We start from the raw sequence: 12,304 nt of genomic DNA, 5'->3' as shown, positions 1-12,304 counted from the left end.
CAAAGGCCAACAGGTTGCCACAGAGGCCTGAATTAATTCATATGGTAATTTCCTACATATATTTGAAAGGCCTCCATCCCTTGTGACAACATGATTAAACCATGGCAGTTTATTGGATAACGTCAGAACATGTTAATGCGTTAGTAGTTCCTCAGAAATGTGGGGATGGAGGTGCACCGGAGAAACCTTTTCTATACACTTAGACCCTCTAGTGGAAGATATTAAGCATTGTGCATTAATGTTAAAGGCCCAGTGCAGTCAAAAACGCGATTTCCTTTGTTTTATAAATAAAATTAAAGTTTATTGGTTGCGTACACAGTTTAGCAGATGTTATAGGGGGTGCAGTGAAATGCTTGCATTACTAGCGCCTAACAGTGCAGTAAAATGCTAATCTGGGTGTAGACCAATAAGAGCGTTCCAATAACAGTTTTCAGTTTTCCCCTCCCCACTCAAACCACTCCCAGACAGTCCAAGCAACATTCTTTCTTGAGAAATTGCTCTTTGCTAAGAAGCTATTTTTGTTTCTTTGTAACCATTTTCAAACAGTCACAGTAACCTTAATTGTTACCCGGAAAATATTTGATATTGAGATAAAAATGGCTGTATTGGACCTTTAAAATGTGAAAAACATCCCACTGTTATATTCATTGATATCATGAAGTTCATGAACAATATAAATGTGAATACTGGTGAACCAATAAAATAATAAAGAACGATTCGGCTAATATGGTTAAACAGATTACGTTTATTTCCACTTTCCAGAACTGTTTCCAATGCCGTCTTTGGCTGACTTTACAATATGTAAAGTAAGATAAGAGAGAGAAATGAGACAAAAACTATCAAAATAAAGTAATTAACACATATTGGCTAGGCACAACTCATCAACCCCTCTGATAACCCCCACCCCTTCTAAAAACCAAACAAAAAGATTTACTGTCCACATTCTAAAATACTGTATTATCAAAGTGGGGCCATTTTAAAAAAGGAGATTACTAACTAGCTACTTTTATCATGAGAAAATTAGTATTAAAGAAATTGAAGAAAAATATTAAGAAAGGAAATGTTACTGGGACTAGGGAATAAAAAGTCAAAAGACCACAATTGTAGTTGACAGTGGGGGAAAATTCCAGCAGATTATTCAAGGTCAAGGACCCAGCAAATACAGCCTATGGGAAGGATGTCCCCTATACACTGTGCTTTTAAACACGGCCATCACACTTTCAGTCAACACTTAAAAACAGTTACACCACTGTCCAACAATGACACATTCCCTTTCATTCAGTCACTCCTATCAAACACTCACACCCACCCTACAATGCATAAGGAGAGGAGATCTCTCAAAGACCCAGCCAATAATGTTAATAGTATGACCATAGAAATAGAATGGGCTTGGAACCTCTAACCCTGGCAATTTGACATTGGTACACTCGCAACGGCTGCCTGGTATTGTGACGCAATATTTTCCATGGTAATGTAGAATGTTCATTCAAATGATTTTCACTGATGTGGCTCATGCAATGGAATGCATTTTTTCTAATGTCAGTTAAATTGAATCAACAAATTACAGCATATATTGATTTACTTCCTGCATGGCTCATATGTGTACACTCACAATGGCTGCCAGTCCACCCATTATGCCATCATTGACTTGAGTATCACTGCGGAATCCATCACAGCAACCAAAATGATTTGCTGTTTATCAATGGGACTATCATACATGCTTATTAAAATACCTCAAACTACACGGTATTCACTTTCAAGGTTTGTTTCTTTAAAGGCCCAGTGCAGTAAATAACTTGATTTCCTGTGTTTTTAAAATGTATTTAACCTTTATTTAACTAGGCAAGTCGGTTAAGAACAAATTCTTATTTTCAATTACGGCCTAGGAACAGTGGGTTAACTGCCTGTTCAGGGGCAGAACGACAGATTTGTACCTTGTCAGCTCGGGTGGTTTGAACTTGCAACCTTCCGGTTACTAGTCCAATGTTTTATAAATATTTCTACACTATGAGGTTGTGATATACCCTTTCAGTGTAAAAGCTGTTTGAAAAGATTTGAATGACTGCCTCTTGGTGGGATGGGGTTTTGGCCTGCCTGGTAACATTAGTGTACACCAATAAGAAAGAGAGTTCCAAACTCAAACTCTGCCAATAACAGCTAGTTTTCCCCTCCCCACCACTCACAGATGGTCCTAGCAAAATTCTTGTTTGAGAAATTGCTCTTTGCTAAGAAGCTATTTTTGTTTATTTTTTTGTACATTTTTTACTGTTTTAATTGGAGAAAAAAAATAATCACAGTAGGGTCCTTAATTGTAAATGGCTGCATTGGACCTTTAACTAATCAATTACTTTATACTCACTCAAGATCTGTGTGATGCATACAAATGATTCAAGGCCCTAAAGTGATCTAAATATGCACCCATTACATTATGGCCCTCTTAATGTATGTCATAAATGACAACTAGCACTGATCAATAGGAAAATCTTTGTGAGAAAAGGGTGCTTTATAAAAATTAAAAGCTAATGTATTCACATGGTTACAGTGACATTATTAACAATCATGTAAAACTCCATCTGGGATGCATTTCAGATGAAAAACTGGTCAACACAACAACAAAAAACTTTACAATAAACGAAAACCTTTTTTTCTGACATTAACAAAGAGTTAAAAACAAACTTCCGCCTAACACAAAACACATCTTCAAAGGGAAAGAAAAAAACATGGAAAATCACACGGTGCATCTTGCTATTGAGTAACATGTTCTAGTGTTCAATATTGGCAGTTTAACAACCTCGAACGAGACTATTATTATGATATACGACCAAAGATATCTCGTGTACTTTCGTCTTACAGTAAAATTAGAATTTCTATTTCAAAGTGTTAAATTGAAAGTGGCTTGAATCCAAGACACTTGTGTCAAGGATGCCATACTCAAGAAAACAGCAGAACATGAGGGGCTGTTGGTTTCCAGTCTTCTATTTTAACAAAGAAATTCACCTTAAATGTTGTTATTCTGATGATTATCCGATTACCCCCTTAACGAAGATGTTTCCATTGTTATTCTTTTTGAATGACCCTGAGAGATCACTGCTGAAAGCAAAATGTCCTCCATTGTGTAAATTCCATGTGAGGTTTTTATTTGGATTTAAATTTCACAATAGTCAAGTCAAATGAACTAAATAAGTGGCAAGTCAATTTGAAAAATCAAGTTATACTGGTCCACGGATGCACTTTGCCTCACCTCACCTGCCTTGTCATTTGTTAAAATGACAGGTCTTTGAACAGGCGCCACTTGCAAAGCTTATCTGCACTGAAATACATTGTCCCAAGCACCCCCTTATCTGCCATGCAATTCTTAGTGTTCCTTTGGTTATGTATAAAAACTACATGCATCTCATCTTTTACAAAAATAAAAGAATATATAGAAAATGACTGTTAAAAATGATCTTTGAAATAGTTTTCCCAATTATTATTTTTTTCTTCTGATTAGTAATATATTAATATCTGTTAATATTTCACTTATAACCTCCATCTAAATTGTATATTAAACTAGTCAAATATATGTTGTTTTTTTAAACTTCACACATTGTATTAATTTAATTTAAAAAACGGTTAATAATGTATAACAAAGTGTAATTAGTGAGAAATGATTCCCACATGAAGCCCCGGTTTCCCTTACTTAAAGCGATATAACATTTAAGGAAAACATTAAATAACAAAACCCTTCAAAAGGAGATCTTAATTTCCTTCAAGACTTATTTTTAGTTCTCCTGATTGATCTGCATAGCATGTCATGTCTATGTGCATAGCACGTATACAATCTTCCTCCTCTGATGAAATGACTCAACCTAACTTGGATTTCGGCTCTTCTTTTGCCATTTGAGTATGCTTGCCACCTGACAGGAATACTCCCAAGTGCCTTGAAACACAACATGTAAAACCTTCAAGTGGCCCATACAGCAGTGGAGGAATACTGCTTTCAACGATATAACACTTGGCCTACCAAATCAATTGTTGGCAAATAAAATTACCTTTGAATGCCCCCTGTAAAAAGTTCACAATTCACATTTCTTCATATTGTTGGTGAAATTGCACACCAGGAGAGAAAAAAAATACTCCCCCAAAGTTATTTCCACCCTGCTCTTTAGCACACACTGAGCAGAGTCACGAATGCCAAACTGTGAATGCATATCACATATGTGGCCGGGACGATAGCAGTGTCGCAATATTTTTTCTATGGCAAAAATAAAAACACGAAGCAGACCAACTTGTTGGTCCTTTAAAAACCTGCTGTATGTAAAATATTGTGTGCTTTAGCTTGGAAAATAAATACATGTGACCCTGGATGACAACATAATGATAGTTTTGATAAAAAAGTTCAATCTGCTTTGTGTTTTATTTCCTTGCCACGATACTAAGGAGTATTGCGATACTGGTGTCGTCCCGGCCCTAATCACATACCCCGCACTGTTCAATTACTACTGAAATAACTCCTGGTTACCTTGTAGCTCCAGTCTCTTCAATGAAAAAGAAACCAAAAGCACATGTTTCGTACCATCAAGCGACCAAACGCTCAACTAAGTTTGGTCAACCTGCAGAGTCCAATGTCAAATCGTGCATCCTTAACTCAGTCTCATCCAATGACCTTTAACATCTTCACACTTTGCCCGTGTCATACAGGTTGGCTGACGTCACGAAAATGACGCACAATGGGGCCAGAAGCTGAGATTTGTTATGATTCTGAATGGTCAGATGGCTAGTAACAATGACAAGAAGTTGCCATGTGGGGAATCGTAGGTGGCTCATTTCAGCTAGTTTTATCTTGTTCTTGATACCGTGTCCTGTTTTAATGTGTTTTGACTGATTTCACGTCAATGCTAATATGGCTAAAATGAGCTAGCTAATCAACAACTTTAACGATCTATGAGACAAATGTGCAAATGTATTTGTATTCAATAAACATTTGGAGATTAAATATAGTTTACATGTTGTCAACAATCTAAGCCAACCATGCAGTAGTGCAGCCAGAAATGAATTGGTTCCCCCCTAATTTACAGCAATTCTATTTATTTTGTCATGAGGCAGAGAGAAAAATTAGCATTTTTAAAACTCATATACATGTATTGACTGTGATAAAGGCACTGAATTATGAGCGGTCTTGTTTGCTAAATGAACAAAGTAGGCAGTGGTATGGTGCATTTATATAGTGCACATAGTCATAGAAGCAGTGACATATGCCTCAATGCAGTCATATTCATGGCTTATTGGGAGTGTGGCTTTCAGTTAGTTATTTTTGGCCACCCATCCCATGAGAGTGAATGTCATTCCAGTTCATCTGAATGTTATTCCAGTGCACTTCTTGTAGGGATGTTAACGGTTAATAGGTTAGCCGCCGAAAATACATTTGACCAGTTATGCTTATCGGTCTATAGGTTAATTTGCATAATTTTGTGAGATTAAATTGGTGTGTGTATTTTTGTTAGTCCTCGTGCATTTTAGTTATCACAAGCACAGCATACAACGTCTAGTTTGAGGAGCAGAATAGCCTACCACCTGTCAGACAGCGCGAGAGTAGCTCCTCAAAAAGCTGGTACTGGAGTGAAATATTATTTTATAAGCCCAGTCATTGCATGTTAACTGTTTTGATGGCCACGGCTAAAATTATAAATTTTTTGTTCTCAAATTCAACTCATAATTCAAGTGCACATCCCATTCGCCATTTGAAAGCATATGCTATAGTGAACGGTAGGCAGGCTATCAGCGTGTCACCCACCACTTTACAATGTGAGCTTGAGGCAGCATAATTGTTTGAAACCTGATCGTTTTACTTTACTTTAAATAATGAGGCATGTCTTACCTTGCTTCAAAGCAGCCTTGCCAAAATCCAACCATAGAAACATGGAGGAAAATATTATTTTATAAAGATTTCCTCATGCCATTAACCATCATTTTCTACTGCTCTATTGGTTTTTCATATCTTTCTTTCGTTGTCCAGAACCTAAAGACACAATCGTAGTCATACTAGCAAACCATCTTAGTTGTTGCTATTAGATTCCCCATCATTCTAAGTTTCATATCTGTCACATATGGAACCGTTTGCATTGGGTGTGCTGTTTAGAATGGTGTTTTCCCGCGAATTGTATTTTGGCAAATGTTTGAAATGGAGGTTTTATTAACTGCTTCATTACAGGAGTTCAACGTTCAATAATAGACATTATAGCCTTTTGACTGTAAGACGATAGGCTTGCTGTTGTTGCATGTTTCCATTAAGTTCACAATGAAACATGTCCGTTCCTTGTATGCATGCATAGTAGGATATTTTCTGTTGGTCATGTCATTTTACTGTTTGGGAAAAATGTAACCATTTGTTGAGCGGTTAATGAGGGTTAGTTAGTCGGCAACAAAACTGACCGAAAATTGCTTGCTATGAATTCTATCTAATGGTGTTTGCATGTTTAGGTAAAAAGACGATTACTATCATTTATTTTTTCGCTCAATCTGATTGGATGGGCTTGGGCCCACGCAGCTGCAGCCCTTTCTGTTTTGCCCGTTGGTTTTGTTGCCACACAACCAACCCATCCATAGTCCAGCTGCAACTTCTCAATATTTTCATTGGGGAAGGTACAGGAGTGTTTTTGTGTTTGAACCACATTCCCTCCATATATACAGATGCAGCAGCTTCATTTTATGTCTAAGTTGGTGGTGGTCGGTAATCGTTTACCACCTACAATTTATACGAAAACTGGCCATGTTTTCCTGTGTGCCCCGTCCATTTTACCTTCAATATCAAAGACATCAATGAGGTGTACCATATCAATCCTTAAACTACTTTGGTATAGTAATAATATTCATTGTTATATTAACTCCAAGTAGTTTAGAGTTGTTTGTTGTGTTTTGTCTTTTTACTCTAAATAAATTCTGTCATACTTCTCTCAAAAACACTCCAAGAAAATACATACGGCAAACTCCCCAAAAGTTGCAAGTGTTACTAGGGTGTCTGTGTCTCATGTATGGTGGATCTCCTGACCATCCACTTGTATTGGCACGTGACATGGATGTCTGAGGTCTTGTTTCGTCCTTAAATCCAAAGAAAACTCAAAAGTACAAACGCAAAGGTAAAAAAAATTGCTTCGGATCTTCAGCCAATAGGGAGACGAGGAATGGGAATGCACCAGGTGTGATCTTTGTTGTGAGTGTCGTTGAGTTTTTGTGTGATTGGGATCCTTACCCGCAACAAAGAGTCAAAGACAAATGTTGACTTCATGATGTTCTTGATTAATCTCCTGCACAAACCAAAAAATACAGGTAGTGAGTGAAGGTGAGAGGGAAACATGGGTATAGTTAGAACCTGAAAGTATAATTTCAGCGTACCTGGCTAACACTGCAAGGGTTGCTGGGAAGTTAGCTGGGTACCCAGTTGTGGGCGGAGCTCTGCGTGGTCGCAGGGCCGGAGTAGCTTTGGCCTCCCTGGATTATGGGGTCAAAGTTGAAATCGATGCCCTCTCCATCCATGAGGTCGCTGTTGATGATGTAGTCAACGTCACAGTCCAAGTTCTCTGTGAACATCTCGATATCCAAGTCGGTAGGCAAGCGGTCTTGACTGGGCAGGAAGCAGCTCGGCGTTCCGAACTGGCCCATCCCTGGCAGACCTCCTCCTGCATTGGCGGAGAGGCCCCCCCCGTGGTGAAGCCCCATACCTGGCAGCTGTGCATGCTGGGCTTTGAGGCCAGAGAACTGTGGAGAGTCCTGGGCCATGCCTGACAGGCTCATGCCCAGCTGAGAGTGCTGCTGCTGGAGCTGGGACTGGAGTTGAGATTGCATCCCCATGGGTGCCACAGTGTTGGGCTCAAGCCCCTTCCCCAGCAACAGTTGGTTGGGCTTGGCCCGCCCTCCCACCATGGGCCCCCCCATGCCCATCATCCCCACTCCACCCGGACTGGGCATCAGCGGATCCACCTGGGTCATCATGACATCACTGGGAGGCGGGGAGTCCGAAGTGAGCAATGCCTCCAAGCTGGAGCCTACATGGGTGCCATAGTGACCAGTCCCATGGGAGCCGGGGGTAGGCATAGGGTTGAAGAGGGAGTTGCCATAGTTTGAGGGTTTGGAGTTGTTATTGTTGCCAGATTGTGTGCCTGAGGACTGTCCCCCAATCTGGTTGGTGGCCTGGGAGAGGTTGGGTGGCTGCAGCTGACGGAATGTGGGGAACCCGGACCCCCGGGGAAGCAAGGTGGAAGCGGAGGGCAGAGGGGTGGGGGGCACCATGGGGGCCGTGCTAGGACTAGCCCTTCCTTGCTGCTCTGTCATCAGTGTCAGGCCATCGATCAGGTCCAGCTCCTCCATGAGTGTCTCGGTGAGGGTTGGCGGCAGGTTGCCCGTGGAGTAGCCCAGTAGACCTTCCTCAGGCAGGTCATCCTCATCCTCCTGGCCGGGACCAATGGGGGACAGCCGGCCACTCAGGGTGCTGGCGTTGGAGCTGGTGCGTGGACGGAAGCTGGTCCACATGTCAGGGTCGTCTAGGCTACCGCGGGATGAGGGGCTGCCGCTGTTCACCCCCCATTTGGGGAACTGCTGGGAGGAGTTGGGACTGTCTGCGACGCCATCACCGTCTCCCCCGGTGGTCCCGCCCAAGCCTGCTGCTGCCTTCTTGGTCTGCTTGGCCCGCATCCGGCTCTTTAGCAGTTTGCTGCTGTTATCCATGGAGGCAGCACGGCGCCGGGGGGCTTTCCCAGTCTTGCCCCCCTCTGGGTTGAGCATCCACCAGGAACTTTTGCCTGTGGACTCATTGTGAACTCTCAGGAACTTGTTGTGGAGTGATAAATTGTGGCGAATTGAATTCTGAGGTATCGGGAAGGGAAAAGAAAAAGGGTTTTGTTTAACATTGGCACCTTGTAACTTAGGAAATTATTCAACTTAATTTGATCAACAAAAAAAATATATATATATATTTGTCACATACACATGGTTAGCAGATGTTAATGCGAGTGTAGCGAAATGCTTGTACTTCTAGTTCCGACAATGCAGTAATATCCAATGAGTAATCTAACCTAACAATTTCACAACAATTACCTTATACACACAAGTGTAAAGGAATGAATAAGTATATTTACATAAAAAAAATATATGAATGAGTGATGGTATAAAACAGCATAGGCAAGATGCAGTGGATGGTATAGCGTGCAGTATATACATTTGAGATGAGTAATGTAGGGTATGTAAACATTATATGAAGTGGCATTGTTTAAAGTGGCTAGTGATACATCTATTCAATCAATTTATCCATTATGATGACCATAGATTTCAAGCAATTACTTCTATTATTCACTAACTAATGCAGTGTTATAATGTTTCATGTGATCACATCAAAGGGTCTATATAACATAGTTATAACAATGTGTATAACAATAATGAAGTGCATTAAGGTAAACATAATTTTATTTTTACCTTCCACCCTGCTGAGCTGTTGCTATCTCCTTTATCTTTGAAGTAAGGCACGGTTTTCACCATCCAGTCATATATCTGTGCCAAGGTTAAGCGCTTCTCTGGAGCGTTCTCAATAGCCTGGCTAATCAGGTCCGCGTAGGAATGGTTCCCCCATGCATTGCGCCGGGATGATCCCTTTCGGGGCGTGGCTCCACCCACTCCGGCTACAACTCCTCCCTCTGAGACCACAACTTTCTCAGGCTCACATACGATTTGCTGTTGCTCTTGCTTATCCTCGTCGGCGGGCGGGGTTCCCGCAGCGGATTCAGGTCCGTCTGCCCCCTCCGGTTTAACAGCTGAGATGTCGGGTCTGGGGAGCGGCCATGTGCACGACCTAGGTCTGCTTTGCGGCTCAAAATCTGGGTCAATCTTGGGTACCTTTGAATCCTCCATTGTAAGAGATTTTCCACAAAATATTTGCTTCACTTCTGAACTATTCTAAATGTTGACTACTAAGAAATAATACTTAAAATATAAAACGTCAAAATAAATAAGTCAGACTGAAAAATCTCTACTAAATAAAAATAAAACAAATATATAATCTGGGGAGGTTTGTCAACACGTGTTTGTAACAGGCACACCAAAATGTAGGCCTATTAAATCAAATCAAATGTTATTGGTCACAAACACATATTTAGCAGGTGTTATTGCCGGTGTAGCGAAATGCTTGTTATTATTATTATCTGATGAGTCTATGTTCAAACTAGATTGTCTAATAAAATTATTGTATAACCAAAAGTTCAATATAAACTTAAACTATCATACAAACAAAATTCAGTTTTCCATCCTCTATTAAGGGGACTCGTAGAAGAAAGACACAATCTGGATACACCAATATAGCGTCTGTTAATCCTGAGATTGGAGATTAGGGGACCCAAATAATCTCCTTAATAGTAACTATTATAAACCTTCCTATTACATAGAGCAAAGAAAGGCTGTGATGAGGGTTCCTTTGTTTGTATAAAAGAACAAAGGGAACTCAGGGAGGAATGCACACCAAAACATCTGGATTGCAATCAGAATACAATGCAATTTATGGCCCACATAACGTGTTATGGTAAAACGTTGCTGTGGGGTATATATATATATATATCAAATTAAAAAACTTCTCAGTTTAGTTTTGGTAGTTTTTTGGAGACAATGTAAATCTATGCGAAGTTTGTGAAAAGGTGAGCTAATTAAAGGGAAAGTCGCTATAAAATTATAACTATCACAACACTATAAATTGAAATGTTTATTTATTGTGTCTTCCTTAGGAAAAAAAATTGCCCTTTGAGTTAAAATACAATTAAAATAGAGTCGCCCTCAAGAACATATACTTGAAAAGAACTCACAAATTAGGATTACACAGTGGGTCACTGTCACAAAAGAGCGTTCGTTACAAATGGTCAACTAGCTAAATTTAACGATGCCTCGGTCTGCCCTTGTAAACAACGTGCCGTCTCGCTCCGTCGCACGTAGAAATAACCTCGCGCTCCAATAAAATACTGGAGCCGATAAAAAGTTACAATATTTATATCACAATTCTAATATATATATGTGTGTGTGTAAACAACAACTAATTGATAACAAAATGCACAATACATCTAGCCGTCACTCATACCTGTGAAACAATGTCACTTTGTGGATTCATGGAGCTATAGCAATAAGATGATCAATATTTCAAGTAAAAACTATGCTATATTTGATTATCTAACCAATGCCACGTTTACTGCTGAAAATAAGTCAAAACAGTAATGTTATGCTGGATGTCGTTTCTTTCCACTACAGCATTATTACTTGGCTAGTTTAGTAATTTAAGTCGACCGACAAAAATAAATGTTGAGAGCAAAACCTTTACTGAACAGTTTGATCATGATGGTCTGTAACAAGAATTTGAGGAAAACAATCGATCAGAAAGTCCGTGGTTTTCTGATTCAGGTTTGCACTCTCCTCCACATTGTGGGCAAGCGCGTGTCGCCATCTGCCATGTTTCTCTACACCGAGGAGCGGCAGCACACGATGCTCACGCGGGCACAAACCTTCAGAATGTGCCTAACTTGAGTCAGTCCTCGTCCCCTGGATACGTTAAAGCACGGTTCGGAATCCACGGTTTCTTGAAGTTTACTCTCTTACACATCGGCTGCACTCTCAACACACCAAACGTAGTTGTGGAAATAGCGTAATAGCCACCTAGCTAGCTGGCTAACTCCAGTTATTTCGGAGTTTAAAATCCTTTCAAAAGTCGGAAAAATGCCTTCAGTACCTTCCTTTGGAATTTGCCCCTTTCAGTAGATAGTTTTGCTCGACTTGTGTCCATTATGGATGTCAAAATATTCAGTCATCGTATCTATTTTTTTGTTTGGTTTTGACTTGAGGCGAAGACTCCCTTCTGACGTCTGTTTACCACTGCCAGACAACGTGTACTGCGCTTGCGTGTTGTGGATTGCTGGGAAATGCAGTCAGTCATGTGACGATTCAAAGTACAAGAATAAACAACGAACGACTGGCGAGCTATAAGAGGTACTTCGGCGCTGAAAATCATGATTATGCATCACTTCATAAAGTGTAAGCACCACCTAAACCAAAACTGGAAAGTTACCCGTGAATTATCGTAAATCAGATTTCAGTTGACCAAGTAGTAGCGCAGACTTCTAGGTTAGGCTACAGATCTATTCAGCTCCAATCTCGTGTTGATGCACATGATGCACATTCATTTGACATGCAAACTTTCAGCAATAGTCCCGGCGTGTCGGTGTACAGTGCATGGTCTTTAAAAAGTCGGTTGTCGACAGGTTACTTTAAGGTTGCCATTGTTGTACAGTTACATTCAAAAACAATT

At 40.2% G+C, this 12,304-nt stretch overlaps 1 protein-coding gene across 2 annotated transcripts; it reads right to left on the bottom strand.

Annotated features, from left to right (window-relative positions):
- Positions 1-725: 725 nt before the first annotated feature.
- On the bottom strand, positions 726-11,945 carry LOC110504990 (forkhead box protein O4). 2 transcript variants are annotated; one of them, XR_005041247.1, is made up of 4 exons: positions 9,445-11,945; positions 7,372-8,838; positions 1,741-7,283; positions 726-1,708 (listed from the first exon to the last, which is right to left on the bottom strand). XR_005041247.1 is itself a non-coding variant. In XM_021583914.2 (3 exons), the coding sequence occupies exons 1-2, from the start codon at positions 9,874-9,876 to the stop codon at positions 7,402-7,404; spliced, it is 1,869 nt and encodes a 622-aa protein (XP_021439589.1). In that variant the 5' UTR covers positions 9,877-11,945; the 3' UTR covers positions 726-7,283; positions 7,372-7,401. The 2 variants fall into 2 exon arrangements, 1 of the variants encoding a protein (XP_021439589.1); XM_021583914.2 differs by having other exon boundaries at positions 726-7,283.
- Positions 11,946-12,304: the final 359 nt, after the last annotated feature.

The sequence above is a fragment of the Oncorhynchus mykiss genome, chromosome 31 (assembly GCF_013265735.2).
Source record: "Oncorhynchus mykiss isolate Arlee chromosome 31, USDA_OmykA_1.1, whole genome shotgun sequence".
NCBI classification, from domain to species: Eukaryota; Metazoa; Chordata; class Actinopteri; order Salmoniformes; family Salmonidae; genus Oncorhynchus; species Oncorhynchus mykiss.
This window is presented reverse-complemented; position numbering and strand designations above follow the sequence as displayed.

Excerpts from the sequence above, each read along its gene's own strand:
- LOC110504990 (XM_021583914.2), bottom strand. The coding sequence starts at position 9,876 with ATGGAGGATTCAAAGGTACCCAAGATTGACCCAGATTTTGAGCCGCAA. Across the intron at positions 8,839-9,444 it reads ACAGCTCAGCAGGGTGGAAG|AATTCAATTCGCCACAATTT; the intron begins GTAAAAATAAAA and ends CCGATACCTCAG.